Genomic DNA, 15,892 nt, shown 5'->3' with positions numbered 1-15,892 from the left:
ACTTGGGAGAAACAGGGGGAAGAGAGGGAGAAACAGAAATAAAGGAAAGGCTTGACTGGGTAACTGGAAGCCAGGCCACCCGCACCCTACATGCACCCAAGACCCAGGCGGAAAGACCCAAGATCTCTGAGGAGCACCAGAGTGCAAGTGACTAAGCCAGCCCCTGCCACCTCCTTCCCAGAGGCACAGGCCTGAGGTTGGCCCAGGCCCTGTGGGGTGCAGTGGAGGTGAGCTGGACCAGAAGGGAAATGAATATTCCTAGAAAGAGGCCGCCACTCCAGTTCTGTCTGGTCAGCTCTGCCACTAAGGAGCTGTGTGACCGTGACCAGGCCCTGCATGAGTCAGGCCCCAGTTTCCCTGTCTGTAAATCTGAGGGGAAGAAGTTGGGGGGCAGGCCAATTCACCAATGGCCCCTCTCTCTACCCCTGCAAGAGCCACACTGGGCAGGGACCAGCATCTTCCCTCGTCTTAGAGAAACAGACGTTGAAGAGCAGCAAGAAGAACCTGGGCATCCTCTGGTTTGGAGGCGGCGGAAAAGGTGCTGGCCTCCTCTCTAGTGCCAGCCGCCCCTGGGGAAACAGCTCCCCTCGCCTCCTGCCCTCCCACCCCGGGCCGGCAGCCACTCCAGGGCGGTCCAGGAGGCCTGGTCAAGCGAGACCTCAGCCAGTTGAAGTGCAGACCGCAGGCTCCTTGAGAGCACACCTCCTCCCTGAAATGTTTGTTTAAGAAGCCTCCCCAGTGTACTTACCCTCTCCCTCTTCCTCCCCCTCAGCAGCCCCACGGGCCTGGCTGGGCTGGACTCCAGGAACCTCTCTGGCTCCAGGGCAGGGAAGCGGGTGTGAAAGTGAGAGTAGGGCCTGACCCTGCCACCTCCACCCTCAGGGTCTGTTCCCCGGAGCCCAGGCTTACACTCAGGTCAGGCCCTGTGTGGCCAGAGGCCGAGAGCCCTACGAGGGCCGCCCCGCTGCCTGCAATGACCCAGGGGACCTTCTGAGAGGGTTTGAGGCCATAAATACTCCATTTCTGTTTTTAAAATGTGGATTTAGGCTAAAAAGCCTGCTTCCTGGCCTTAGGGCTCAAGGCCACAAGAGCTAAATATACCTGACTGCCTGTTTACTTCCCTCAAGAACCGGACTTGGCCTCTCCCCAGACCCAGCTGCCTCCCTCTTTCAAACTCAGCATCTGGCCTCTCTGGGCTCCGCTCCGCTCCATCCGGAAGGCTGGTCGCCTTTGCCTCTTCTCCCTTCCTAACCACAGTCCTGGCCCCACTCGGCCTCACAGACATCTGGGGGAAGCTCGCCAGACTTAGCAAATAAAAACACAGGGCACCCAGTTCATATGAATGTCAGGTCAACAACAAGCAATTTTTTAGTGCTGTATGTCCCAATACTAACGTTTGGGACCCACTTATGCTAAAATATTATTTGTTGTTTATCTGAAGTTAAAATGTAACTGATTGATCATCTTGTATTTTACCTGGCAACCCTAATCTGGGAGAATAATACAGGGCAGTGAGAATTCAGCCTCTAGATTTACTCAGCTAAATGGGAAACGGAGGCTGGATCTCAAGGCAGACAGGGTCACTGTAGCAGAGAGAACATCAACTTGGGAGTCGGGCCAGGTTAGTGGACAAGCGACTTCTTAGTCTCTCGTCTGTCAGGTGGAAGTAATCACACCTGCCTCGCAGAGCTGCTGAGAGGGTTCACGGACATGAGGCCCATAGAGTTTGTCTGGCATGTGCCTGGCACAGGGGCATGGTTATGGTGATTATTGTTCTGATTTTACCTGCTTCTTGACCCACCAGCCCTCCATGCTGGAGGGCAGGGCTCTCGGTCGGTCACTACGTAAGGCCAGTGCCTTCATCCCCCACCAGCCTCCACAGAAGCCCAGATGTGCTGCTCCAGAAGCTAGTCCTTATTACTGGGCACTATTCTAATCTGGCCTTCTATCCACTCCTATGGATCAATAAAGATAATAACTAATCAGTCTTGGCCACTATATATAGTGTCCTTACTCTCTGTTAATTCTGTGCTGAGGTCTTATATTAGGTCCTCTATAACACCACAATGAGAGCTGTTATTACTGTGCCCCTTTTAGAGTCAGTGAAACTGAGGCCCAGTGGGGCTCAGTAACATGCCCAAGGACTCATGTTGGATCCATGTTGACCTGCCTCCAAAGCCTGTGCTCTTCAATAGTAATGATATTATTCTACCTCCCCTGTTCAGGACCCTTTTCAGGGACAATAACCATCAACAAACTCTCTATTGCATGTGAAGTTCTTTGTTAGCCTTAGCCGCGTGGGAAAACCAAAATCCTGCTCTGAGGGTGGGTAAGCAAAAAAGAGAAGGGGTCTCACATCTCCTGAGTCTGTTCTCTCTGCTGGGAACACCCCTCCCCCACATCCATGGATTGTGCCAGACCTAGCACTTCGTGCTTTGTGGTATCATCTCATTTAGTCCTCAGGACAGCCCTCTGAGGTCGCTGCCCCGTTTTCTTGGCTGAGGAAACTGAGGTGTAGAGAGATTAAGTAGATTGGTCAAAGTCACAGAGATGGTAAGTGGCAGAGCTGGGATCAGACTGATGCTGTTCCCTTCCAGAGGCAGACTCTCAGGCACCACTCCCCACATCTCCTCAATGGACCTTTCCTTGTTCACTCCCCTCTGGCATCCCAGGACCCAATCCCTCAGCTGTTCCTCAACGTGGCTTAATGTTCTGGGGTGATGAGTCCCTTAGAACCGGCAGAGAGACCCAGAGGAATCCTGCAGGGTGATAGCCAGTGTCAAGGCATGTGGCTGTGGGATGCCCAGAACCCCAGGTCTCCCATCCCATCCTAACATGCACACGCGCACACACACACACACACACACACACACACACACACACACACACACACAACTCACCGCTGGCGGAGGCCAGGATCATGGCTTGCAGCATCTCTGTGTCAAACTGGTTGTTGGGCCAGGTGCCGGTTTCATCGCCATTTTGGGAGCTGGAGAGAGAGTGGGATGGTGAGCACAGTGTCCCAGGCCGGCCTAGCTCATGCCCTTCCTGTCCTCTTCCAGGGCTCCCAAATCCAGTACCCTCTCCCCCCTACACCCAAGATCCCCTCCCTTGCAGCAAGGTAGCGGGTAATTTCTATAATCCTTCAGAAGCCAGACCTCTCCCCTCCCCCATTTGTCAGTCCCCCAAACAGCTCTCCACTGTCTCAGGCATGTCTCAGACACTGGGGCCCTTAGACAGGATAAACTGTGACTTGCTGTCACCGTGAGGGAGATGGGGCCTTTCCCCAGGGCAGTGAAGGTGAGCTATGGGAGCCAGAGAAAGGGGTGAGGACCTAGGGAGAAGGGGGTGGAGAGGGAGAACTCCCTGGAGCAGGGAGGCTTGCTAAGCCCTCAGGGTAAAATCCAGGGCACATAAGGACACGCCCCTCCTATTTTACAGGAACGCCCCAGCCCCTCCCAGATATTCTGCTATCACTTTTTCCAAGGAGGCACTTGCCTAGTTCCTCAAGCTCTCTCACAGCAAAGCCTGGGAAGATACTGTTCTCGGAATGCCAGTTCCCAGCCTCTGCCTTGGTAAAATAAACAGATTGTCAGGGGGATCCCTAAGCCCCCAGCTCCAGCTCCGAGTGCAAGGCTGTCTCCTGCTTCCTACTGCAGCACCTAATTAAGACCTTTAGATGCTCCAAGTGTTGAGAAAAGCAAGGAGTGATTCACAATTGTTAAAAATGCCAACCCATAAAAGAGCCCTAAGGAATTCCAACCCAACTTGGGTTTTTCCATAAGTGACTATTTCCATGCTTTTTTGGAATTTTCAAGGATTAAATCATTTCCATTTTTGAGGAAAGTGGGGGAAGCACCCTAACACATACACACATATTAGGGGACCCTTGGCATATTAACAAGGCAGTAGAGCAAAGAAGCAAGCGAGGAAATTTACAAGAATTTCCAAAGAGCATTTTGGCAGCATTGTATTAATTTGAACAATTGCAAAAAACATTTTTACTGAGTTAAGCAGTTTAGCCTTTTCTCTGAAATTTTAATTGGATATGTTTGCATTAAAAAATAATAATAACCTTAAAAATAGTAACAAATAATGAATCTAGGTAAAAGGAGTATTCAGGTGTTCATCATACTATTCTTTCAACTTTTCGATAGGTTTGAAACATTTCAAAGTAAAAAATGGAGAGGTCAAATTAAGTTATCCAAGGAGAAGGTGTGGTGTTGTGGAGACAGCTTTCCAGGCAGAGGGAGCGACATCCCTGAGGTGGGAGAAGCTTGGCAGCGAGTTTATTTTATTTTATTTATTTTTTAAATATTTTATTGATTTTTTACAGAGAGGAAGGGAGAGGGATAGAGAGTTAGAAACTTCGATGGGAGAGAAACATCAATCAGCTGCCTCCTGCACACCTCCCACTGGGGATGTGCCTGCAACCAAAGTACATGCCCTTGACTGGAATCGAACCCGGGACCTTTCAGTCCGCAAGCCGATGCTCTATCCACTGAGCCAAACCAGGTAGGGCTTGGCGGCGGGTTTAAAGGACTAAAGGAAAGCCAGTGAGGCCCCTGCCAGGGGAGGTATATCAGGGGCTTTGCCTGAAGAGTGGACACTAAAGATTTTGGTCCCATCCCAAGAGCTCTGGGAAGCCACTGAGGGGTTTAAAAGGGGTTGACATGATTGGATTTAAGTATTTAAAGAGCACTCTTGCTCCTGTGAGAGCACTGAGGGTTGGGTTACCTCTGGGAGGACAAGAGCCTAGTGATGGGGCCTCAGCCACCTCTGTCTCCAGAAGTCCTGACTCAAGCCTGACAGAGCTGCTGTGGGCCTGCCTGAGGGCGCAGGGTTGAGGCTGGCGGGCTCAGGCCTAGGTGAAGGGCCGAATGGGGACAGAGTGGGGACAGCAGATGGTGGGGACAGGCAGGAGAAGAGCTTTGGGGCTGTGAGGTAGACAATAGGGTCAGATACCAGGTTAGGAGGATGCCCTGTGGAGGTGGGTAGTGGTGTTGAGGGAATAAAGGTGAGTGGAAGGAGGGTGGGCTGTAAGATTCTAGGGAAACCTTGAAGGTTGGAGGCCAAGCACCTGGGCAGGCTGCCAGCTCTTTAAAGCTGGGTAGGAGATGAATGAAGTGGGAGAGACTGCTTTCTGAACCATTTGCTGAGCGCTTCCTATTCCTGGACACTGGGCTGACTGGGATATATATATATATCATCTATTTCAGCCTCAGAACCACGTGCAGTAAGAGTTATGATTATCCCTCTTTTCCAGCAGATGAAATCAGGGCTCTGAGAAGTTGAGAAACTTTCCCAAAGTCACAACAGCTGGTAACTGTCAGAGCTGCAACTGGAATAGTCCTAAGGTGACTCCAAAGCCTATGATCTTTTTAAAAAATATATATTTTATTGATTTTTTTACAGAGAGGAAGGGAGAGAGACAGAGAGCTAGAAACATCGATGAGAGAGAAACATTGATCAGCTGCCTCCTGCACACCTCCCACTGGGGATGTGCCCACAACCAAGGCACATGCCCTTGACCGGAATCAAACCAGGGACCCTTCAGTCCGCAGGCCGACACTCTATCCACTGAGCCAAACAGGCCAGGGCAAAGCCTATAATCTTATACAGCAGGGAGGGCCTGGACCCCCAGCAGTAGGTAGAGGGTACTCTTCCAGAATTTGGAAAACAATGAAAAATAAAAGTAGAGGAGAGAGACGATGTCTAATTGATCATTTTCCAAGCACCCACTCTGTGTCAGTGCCTGTGACAGGCCCTGGGACTTAAGAGATGATAGATACAGTGCTTGCCCTAAGGAGCTTGTATCTGGGGTGCTGGGTGTGTGGTGGGGAGCAGCCCAGAGGCTGGGCTTTGAGAAGATGCTTCCTGAATCAGGCTCTAAAAAAGGAGAAACCTGGGGAAGTCACTCCTGACAACAGCCTGGATTTAAATGATAAAATATAAATGCATATATATTTTTTCAGTGCAGTAAAAACCTATCAGCATTTAAAAATATACATATACAGGGTTGGGAAAAAGTAGGTTTATAGTTGTCCATATGAAAAAAAATATAATAACTAATAAATAATAATACAAGAGTAAACTCTGGGTTTCATATACTCACAACTATAAACCTATTTCCCCCCCACCCTATATCTGGGGCTATTATGCAACAATTAAATGACTTTTCAAGATTTTTTTTATAGACTTTGGGGAATTTTTGTTATATATTGCAAAGACACTCCCCCCCCCCCCCCCAAAAAAAACAACAAAAATAAATGAACAGTACGACTTTAATTACTATAAAGAAAAAAAATGGTGAGAAATATACCAGGTACTGGAAATAAAAGTTCTCAGTATTCTGTGAACAAATTCATAAACAATTCATTTTATTCTTCTCTCTATTTTTGTATAGATTTAAAATTTTTCATATTAAAAAATGTTAGTGGTGTTTTCCCTGGGTTGTGAAATTATGAGTACTTTTTCTTGGAAATTTTGTTCTCTATTTCTCGTGTTTCCATAATGAGCATGAATTATTTTAAAAACAGTTGCTAATTTGTTGAATGAGAGCAGGGATGGTGTCTCTGAGAGGAGGGTGGGTAGGAGGGAAGGGTAGTGGGAAACCATCAAAGAGAACAGAGCGGGGACGGGGGAAGCTGAGTGGGGAAGGTCTCCTCTGTGCAGAGGCTGGGAACAGCTGCACGGTGGGGCGTGGTTACAGCCTGAGAAGGGGAACTGGCTTGCAGGATTCAGACTGGAGACAACAGCTGTTGGGATCAGAAGCCGAAAGGATGACTTGAGAAGGGACAGTGGTGGAGAGGAGGAGCACCTGGCAAGCAAGAACTTCAGATCTTGGATCTTTTCCCCTTTGTCTAGGCAATGAGACCCAGTGCTGGCTTGAACTTTAACCAGGTTTACTGAAGAACTCAACACTAGCCCTTTTTAAAGGGAATGGGGCAGAAAAGCACTGGAGGGCTGGAACCAGGGTTAGACTGAATAAGAAATCTCCCCTCACTGTCTCACTTTAATTTACTCATCAGGATGGCCGCACAGAAAACACCCCCTTTCATTCTGTTGATCCAGAGATGCCTCACCACAGGGCCTTTGCATATGCTCTTCCCTCTACCTGGAATGCTCTTAACTCTTTCCTTCAGCTGGTTAATTCATATTCATCCTTCAGATCCCAGCACAGCCTCCTTTCCTCCTGGACATCTTCCTGCTCCCTGACCAGGTCAAATCCCTATTTTATGCTCTCACTACGAGGCACTGCTCTTCATAGCACTTATAACTATTTCGTTGGTATTTGTCTCCCTCGATACTGTAAACTCCTGCGAACAGGGAGTATGTCTTTTTATACCTAGAACACTACCTGGCCTACAGTCGGTCTTACTATTTATTGAATGAAGAAGGGAAGTTGCAGTTGCTGGACTGGGCCCCTAACGCTTATTTCATCTGGGCCATTTGGAGCTGGATCAGAACTGCTTGTCCCATCCCCATCCGGCTCAAGTTAAGGCTGGGGAGCTCCTGAGCCTCCTCCATCTCCCCAAGAGCTCCCGCATGTATGTCAGGCCACCCAGTCTCCCGTGTGATGAAAGGGGCTTGAGGCCGGGGTGAGGAGCACAGCCCAGAGCAATGGTTGGGCCTCAGGTTCAGCAATGACTCTGCCCGGTTAGTGTATGTCCTGCGGGGCGGGTGGGGTGGGGTGGGGAAAGGGGACACAAACTGCTCTGTACTTCTTTCTATCACCTCAGCTCACATGTCACTTCCTCCTGGAGGCCTTCTCTACCCGCCTCCGCCACTGCATTCACATTACCCTCTTCTTTTCAGAACTTGCTATGACTTGAAACTAGACATTTTTGCGTGTGATTTGCTATCCATCTTCCGTCTTCTCTGCTGGCATGAAAGCCTGAGTTCAAGAATCATGTCTGCTTGTTCACTGTTACAGGCCAGTGTTTAGCACAGGGACTGGCTCATGGTAGATGCTCAATACATATTTTTTGAATGAATACATGAATGACCTAATGGATGAGAAGGCTGGCAAGGCCAGTGGGGAGGAAGGAGACAGCTGGGTTCAGGACAGGGCAAGGGCGGTCCAAAGGATCAGGTTTGTTGCCTTCTAGGAAGTGCCTTGAGGTCCTAATACCAGTGGCAGGACTGCACTTGCCCAGGAGCTGGAGTCTCCATCCTACACCAAGGTCTCCTGGGTTCCTGTGGCAGTGAGGGCTCAGCATCTGTACATCTGGGGAACTGTGGGCAGCAAGAGTCTGACCAGCGAGGAGGCAGGAAGGCAGACTAAGCTCTGCCCGCCCCCTCTCTCCAGGGATCCTTGGACTCCTCCAGGCTCCTGCCTTCTAACAGGGAGGCCTGGCCCAGAGCCCACTCACTCCCCTCAGACCAACTGAAGGTCTTTCTGCTGAAATTTCCCTCCTCCCCCACCCACAGGGGGTTCCTGTCTCAGCAGGAATTCATACCAGATTGAAATGAGCAGCTGGGGCAGCCTAGATGGGAGGGTGTGTTGGAAAGCACTGATCAAAGGCTCTGTGTGTGAGGGGCTTGGGGAGGGAGAGAGGTGGGGACGATGTGTGTGCTGGCTTGCCCACAAGTCCAAAGAAATGAGAGATAGGCAGAGACACCAAGCAAAAGACAGGATAAAACAGAGACAGAGAGAGAGATAAATAAAGAGAAACAGAGAAAGAGACTCAGTGAGGCAGAAAGGGACAGACAACAGTTACAGAGACGAGTAGAGAGAGACAGAGACACAGACACAGAGGCTGGGGATGGAGAGGACAGCAGAAATAGTGAGGGACGGAGGAACAAAAACTGCAGACAGAGGAACACAAGGACACTAGCAACGGATGAAAGAGGGAGAGACAGACAGAGATCAAGGATGGAGACAGGGAGGCAGAGACACAGAGAAAAGGAGAAACTGACTGAGACTAGGAAGTCACATTGATTCACTGATTCACATTTATTGAGCACCTAGCCAAGGCAGGCGCAGTGTGAGGCACAGATCAACGCAGGTAGATACAATGGTAGGAACAGAGGCAGCAATGAAGACAGAAACCGAGATAGAGACCAAGAAAAAGGGAGAGGCCGAGAATGTAAACTGACACAGAGACGGAGGGGCGGGTGCAGAGATAAGAGAGTGGCAGAGACAAAAGGCCTGCGGACTGAGAGGGTAGAACCCGTCGGGGGCCTCCCAGGTGGCCTGGAGGAGGGTCAGGGCCAGGAAGACCTGCCCTAGAGCTCTCCCTCCTCAGCCCCACCTCCAGCTGTGCTGTCTCCCTTCCCCCACAGCCGCCGGACCGCCCTCCCCTCCTCTGCTGTTTCCTGCAGGCTCCTCCTCTCCTCCTCCTGCCCCAGGTTTCTCTGTCTGAACCCCAGGTCAGGATGGAGCCCAGCTCCATCCAGAGTGGGGGGATGTAGGCAGTAGATGGGTTAATAAGCCCCCCCCCCCACCCAGAGACCACCTTAAAACCACCTTGTGGTCCCACGGAGCCCCCAAGAGACAGGACAGGTTTCCTGTGGTGGGAGCAGAGAGGGGATGAGCGCATGACTTGAGCTTCCAAAATAGCCTCTTCCCTCTGGGGTCTGTGTAAGAGCCTCCAGGACACCAGAACCTCCCTGAAATCTGGAACCGAGGGAAGAAGCCATTCGTAGCAACCGCTGAGCCCTCCTCCACCCCCTCACGTCATCACTGAGAAAATGCCGCAGAGAAGAGGGTGGGCTGGAGAGGCAGTCACCTACCCGCTGGTGCCGGGTCTCTGGGCCTGAGAGAAACGCCAGTCCGTGTTGGGTGGGGCTTGCTGTGGAGAAAACAGAGGGAAAAGGGCTGAGTACCCTGGAGAAGTCTGAATGTTACCGACCCCTGGGGATGGGCCGGGAGGCGGAGAGGGGAGTGCACACTGAGAAGAAACTGGTGTCAGATGGGGAGGTGGGGGGTAGACTCATCTTCAAAGACAAAATATACCTCAGGTTTCAGAAGGTACGGAGACAAAGAGATAAAAACATTTATGTGGCCACAGTGAGCAAACCCGGATCCCTTTGCTAAAGAAACTGCCCTTCCTCCCTGGCCCCCAGACTCAGACTTCTGAGCTGAGATTCAAGGGCGAAAGTGTCTTCTGCAGAACCCAGAGCCGAGGGGAGGGCTGCAGAGGAGGCCCCCAAACGTGGCCAGCCCCAGAAAGAATGTATTCAGCTCCTCAGCTGGGAACAAAGCTTCCGCTGCAGCAAGATGGCTGCTGCCCTGGGTAACCCTTTTCGTGCCAGGTTGTGCCGTAACACACTCAGAGGGACGCCTCCTCCAGGCCCTTGGCAATCAAGGATCCCTTCCCACAGCTAAATACATTATTAATTTAGGAGTCATGCCAGACGGGGCCTTTGCAGGGCATCCAAGCCCCAGGACACCTCTCACCCCCCATAACTCGGTGCCAGACAATGACTGTGTCTAAGGGGGAGAGAACAAGGCTCCTCTGTCCGGGGCAGAAACTGCTGGATGGAGCCCAGCAGAGATCAAGCTCCCACAGCCTCCGGGCAGAGCCAACCAAGTCTCCAGGGCTCCCAGGGGCTGATCTGGAGCCATCCCCCACCTGGATGAAGCGTGGGACTCTGGCCAGCCACTGCTCTCCCCAGTCCTCCCCGCCTCTCCCCAGGGTGTGTTATCCCATCACACACTCTCACGGAGCACTCCCTGAGCTTTCTCCTCACCCATTCTGGGGTGTGCTAGTAATTAATTCTCACACTCACTCGCAGGAGCAGAGAAGGAGGTGTGAGCATCTCTGATGACACTGGGGAGAAGGAAGACCCATGGCTGCCAAATGACTCACTCGGAGCCGCACAGGTGGCAGTGATGTGAGCAGAACCCAGAAACAGCAGCCCAGGTGCAACAGGAGTCACCAGCGCCGTTCTGGGGCTGCCGTGGGGAAGGGCACGAGGATGTCCGTCCTCAGCCACCGTATCTGTAGCTATAGCAGAATCTCCACGGAGACACAGGTACCCTGACAGATGGGAGGAGAGGAGCTGGGCAAAATTCAAAACCTGCAAAAGGACGCGGGTCCACGTTTGTATGTACCATTAGGGCTGCTCTGGGAGCAGGAGCCCAGAAGGCCTTTCTCCACTTGGGAGACCCATCTCTGCCCATCCCAGCAGATGCAAACATCCCTGCTGGCCTCCAGCGTTCCAGTGTCCTCGCTCTGCTGGTATCAGGAGACCTAGCGCAGGCCTTCCTCTCTCACTTAGCGGGAGAACCTGGACAAGTCACTGACCTCTGTGAAACTGGCATGACGTGCGGATGCTAGTACCTCTCAGGGGCGCGAGCGCAGATGAGATGTGGCTCTCAGAGGAGGTGAGAGTCTCAGTCAGCTATCAGAATCTCATGGGGGTGTTGTTTCAAAATATAATTCTAATTCCGTGGGGGCAGGGTGAGGCACAGATAGATTTTGAATAAAAGCTCCTGGAGTTGTGGCACCTTATGCTTTGTTACTATTATAGTTGCTCCATGTACGAGGGCGCCCTGGCACCTGCAGGGGCTGTGGCTCTCCATCAGCCAGAGAAGGGAGGATGTGCCAAAGTCTCAGATACTCTGGTCACCCCCCAAGCCTAGGTCTGACATCTCTGGACACATTGTGGTCACGACGGAGCCAAAAACCCATCTCTGCGCGTCCAGAGCCGGGTGCGCCAGGCTCCCACTTCCCGCGAGAGGACGGGGCTGCGGGTGGCACTGAGGTCCCAGGCTGCGGGTCCTACAGCATCTGAGCATCTGGCTTGCTCTCCGGGGCGGCTGGGACCTGCCATCCCTTGGATCCCAGGGCACCTGGGACCACCTGGCCAAGGCTTCTGGGCTGGAGGCCCAGCGGGATCGGCCAGCCCGTGGGTCCTAGAGTCCCAGCCTCCGCGCCTAGAGCGCCCGGACTCGCTCTCGAGCTCTGGACGCCCCAGCCCACGCGGAGGCGACCGGGTCCGGCCCGGGACAGCACCGGCCTGACCTGGGACTGTCACCAGGGTGCGCAGTCAGAGGCAGTACCTCGGAGGTACTGCCGGGACGGAGGGAAGCTGTGAGGGGCTCGGGGACCGCCAGTGGTGTGACCCGCAGCTGGCGCGAGTCCCAGCCCCAGTGCGAGGGCGTGAGTGCGGGTGCGGCGTGGCGGGAACCCTGCGCCCGCGCCCCTGTCCTGTCTACAGACGCGTGTTTGGATGGGGGAATAAGGAGGGTTGAGAAGAACAGCGAAGTCCCAGATGCGGGGAGTTGGGAGAAACTTAAGAAGAAACTTAGAGCAGCAGAGCGTGCGGGCGCCGGAGCCTAGGAGGCTGGCTGTGGGCGTGGGTCTGTGACTGCCTCCACCCTGGACCCCCGACCCCCACGGAAGTCGCTGGCAAGATCGCCGGGCCCCAGCCTTTTCTGAGTTGTGGGGGCGGGGCGGTCCTATCACCCTGGGACGCAATGGCCCCCCACCTCCCGGGGCTCAGAGCCCCATCCCCGTTTGGCCACACCTCTGGCCCCGCGCAACCAGTCCAAACGGCAGCCGAGAGCCCGCGTGAGAGGGGTGGATGCAGGTTCAAAGCCCCTAAGATCTGGTCGGGCAGCTGCTCCATCGCCGCGCAGGCGTCGCGCTGAGCCCCTCACCTGGCTCGGCTCCCGCAGCGTGTTAGCACGGGACCGGAAGGCGTCGGGCTCCAGCGCCAGGGCTGAGGGCTGCTGGACGCCCAGGGGCCGTAGAAAAGTGAAGTCGCTGCCGTCCGAGGCCGGTGAAAAGCACGTCCTGTAGCAATGGCTCTGCGAGTCGGCGGGCCGCAGCGTCACCTCCATGTACTTGAGCGTGCCGTCCGAGCTCACCTGCAGGTTGGGGCTGGACTGCTTATAGTAGTCCCGGGAGGGCGAGTCCTGGCGCTGGCAGCACCGGCCCCCACCCCCACCCCCACCCCCATCTGCGTGTCCCCGAAGGCACTTGGCTGACAGAAAGGTGAAGGTGACTAAGGATAGCAGACTGATGGCTGCGAGGGCCACAATGAGGTAAAGGGTGAGGTCGGATCGCTCAGGAGGGTGTGTGAAGAAGTCGCTGGATTTGGGCGTTTCCTCAGGGTCCTCGTCCTCCAGAACCAGCAGCACCGTGGCTGTGGAGGAGAGTGAAGGGTCACCGTTGTCCCTCACCAGGACCACCACCTGTTGGGTGCCAGAGTCGTCCTCCAGTAAGGCCCGGGCCGTGCGCACCTCACCAGTGTGTGCGGACACCAGGAACAGTCCTGGGGCTGTGGACTGTGGCAACAGTGAATAAGAGAGCCATGCATTGTGGCCTGCATCAGCATCCACAGCTGTCACCTTGGTGACCAAGGAGCCAGGAGGCGCAGAGCGAGGGAGACGCTGCGGGGCTGGGAGTTCCCAGCCGGGTCTTGGGTGCAGCACAGCCGGGGCGTTATCATTCTGGTCCAGGACAAACACATGCAGGGATGTGTTGGCATGCAGCGGGGGAGAGCCAGCGTCTCGCACGCCCACCACGATCTGCATCATCTGCAGCAATTCGTAGTCAAAGGTGCGCTGGGCAAAGACCCGCCCATCCTCGGGGTTGACATATACGAAGGAGGAGGCTGGGGCTCCCTGAATCTGATTCCCTATGATGGAGTAGGTGAGACGGGCGTTATCCCCGGTGTCTGGATCAGAGGCAGCCACAGTGCAGAGAAGGGAGCCCGGAGGCCGGTTTTCTGCGATGTACGCAGTATAGAGCTGCTGGGTGAAGGAGGGGGCATTGTCATTAACGTCCGAAATGTTGAGCCCGATGGTGAGATGAGCGTGCAGGGGAGGTGAGCCTGCGTCACTGGCCAGCAGCTCAATGATATAGTGGGATGTGGCCTCACGGTCCAAGGGCTGGCTGGTTAGCAGTGAGTAGTGGTTCTCAGAGGGCTTAATCTGAAAAGGCAGGTCTGGAGAGATATCAAGGCTCACTTCACCGTTCCTCCCTGAGTCTCTGTCCCGCACACTAAACAATCCCACTACTGTGCCCACTGGTGTGCTCTCCAGAACGGGGTTGACCAAAGAGGCCAGGAGTACCTCTGGGGCATTGTCATTGGCATCCCCCACGTCCACTTGAATCACACAGTGGCCTTCCATGGCTGGCTGTCCCTGATCACGGGCCCGTGCGTGAATTTCATAGAAACTTGACTCCTCAAAGTCTATGGGACCCAACACATGGATTGCTCCACTGCTGGGATCTAGGCCAAAGAGATTCCGCACTGCCTCGGATGTATGGTCTCCAAAAGAATAGTCTAGTTGGCCATTGATGCCTTCGTCCGGATCAGTGGCATTGAGGCGGAGCAGCAGTGTACCCCTGGGTGCATTCTCTGCGAGTCCCACACGAAGAACTGAGGACTGGAAGGCTGGAGCATTATCGTTGATGTCCAGCACAGTGATAGCGATAAGGGTGGTCCCTGAGCGGGCTGGGACACCCCCATCCACAGCAGTGAGCACCAACTGATGTTTTGCCTGAGCTTCACGGTCCAGCTGCTGCTCTAGCACCAGCTCTGGGAACAGCTTCCCATCTTTTAGGGTCTTCACATTCAGAGAGAAGTGGTTGTTGGGGCTCAGAGTGTAGAAGCTCACAGTATTGGTGCCCACATCTGGATCCTGGGCACTGTCTAGTGGGAATCGTGCCCCCAGTGCAGCTGATTCTGAGATGCGTATCTCTCGCTCAGGGATGGCAAAGCTAGGAGAGTTGTCATTGAGATCCAGGATCTCTACCTCTACACGGATTAGTTCCAGTGGGTGTTCGGTCACCACCTGGACTGGCAACAGGCAGCTGGTACTGGCTCCACACAGGCTCTCTCGGTCAATCTTTTGATTTACTGCCAGACCACCACTCATCAAGCTCAGGGAAAAATAGTGCCCCTTTTCCTCAGAGCCCAACCGCAGTCCACGGCTCATCAGATCTGTCACCTTTAAGCCTAGATCCTGAGCAACATTTCCCACCAGCGTCCCCGGCTCAGACTCCTCCACCACTGAGTAACGAAGCTGCCCAGACACCCAGCCCCAGCAGCACAAGGACAACATGCACAGCACTTGCCATTTCCCAGCGAGCTGTGGGGGTATCTTGGGCCCCATGACCCAGAAGTCCTTCCTGGACACTGACTCTGTGCTGTCCTGTCTCCAAGGTAGACCCAGGGCTTGGAATGTAGCAGCTGAAATCTCTTGTGTCTCCTTCCAGCCTCTTAAAAACTGCTCTGAGGTTTGTCTGCCTGCAGCAGTTCCTCTTAGTCACCGAATGGCGGGGGTGGGTGGGGGGGGGGGAAGGGGAATTAAATCTGAGTGGAGCTGGGGAGCTGGGGGAGGAGAGGCGGGCAAGAAGAGCAGATCCCCCACCTCGGCTCTTAGTCTGATTGGCCAAAAAGTCTGTCTGCTCTCAACCAATTATAAAGTCTGGAAACCTTAGGAACAGGCTGCAAATCTGTGTCACAGAAGCCTCCTACTTCCCCACTTGTTTCGTGCTGCACGTTGATTCAGCCCCCTTGGCAGCAAAATTTGACAGCTCAGATGGTGCTCAACAGGGAAGACAAAGTGGTACAAAACTTCTCAGTGTTCTGTCCCAGCAACTTCCTGCATGATTTCAGAGGCTCCCACTACTTGCTTGAACCAACAAAAGTTTGTCTTTATCGGGGAGGCAAAGCCCAGTGTTCCCCCTCCCACCCCCATCCTGCTAACCACTGCTAAGATGAGAAGAGAGATTTGTTAGGATCATGTAGAGTCTTGCTCTGACTTTCCAGTGATTATTTAAGGAATCTCAATGTCAGCTGATGACTATAGCACTCAGCTTTCCTAAGATCCAGACTTGAGCTATGAATGAGCATCACAGCTTATGGTAGGGGAAATATTTCTGGGACTGATTCAGGTCACCAGAAGGGTGACTAGAAACTAGGC

At 53.5% G+C, this 15,892-nt stretch overlaps 1 protein-coding gene across 20 annotated transcripts in view; it reads right to left on the bottom strand.

Annotated features, from left to right (window-relative positions):
- Positions 1 to 15,892, bottom strand: part of LOC103285685 (protocadherin gamma-C3) — a 141,317-nt gene that overhangs the window by 4,151 nt on the left and 121,274 nt on the right. For 19 of the 20 annotated variants that reach the window (XM_028146828.2, XM_054717969.1, XM_028146806.2 and 16 more), the window contains exons 2-3: positions 9,739 to 9,797; positions 2,901 to 2,989 (exon numbers count right to left, since the gene is read on the bottom strand). In XM_028146828.2, the coding sequence (XP_028002629.2) occupies positions 2,901 to 2,989; positions 9,739 to 9,797 (148 nt within the window). Of the gene's footprint in view, positions 1 to 2,900; positions 2,990 to 9,738; positions 9,798 to 12,613; positions 15,080 to 15,892 lie in introns of those variants that run through there. The other variant, XM_008141105.3, reaches the window with a different exon arrangement.

This window comes from Eptesicus fuscus, chromosome 6 (assembly GCF_027574615.1).
Source record: "Eptesicus fuscus isolate TK198812 chromosome 6, DD_ASM_mEF_20220401, whole genome shotgun sequence".
Lineage (NCBI taxonomy): Eukaryota > Metazoa > Chordata > Mammalia > Chiroptera > Vespertilionidae > Eptesicus > Eptesicus fuscus.
Note: the sequence above shows the minus strand (reverse complement) of the source record. Positions and strands in the feature narration are given on the sequence as shown.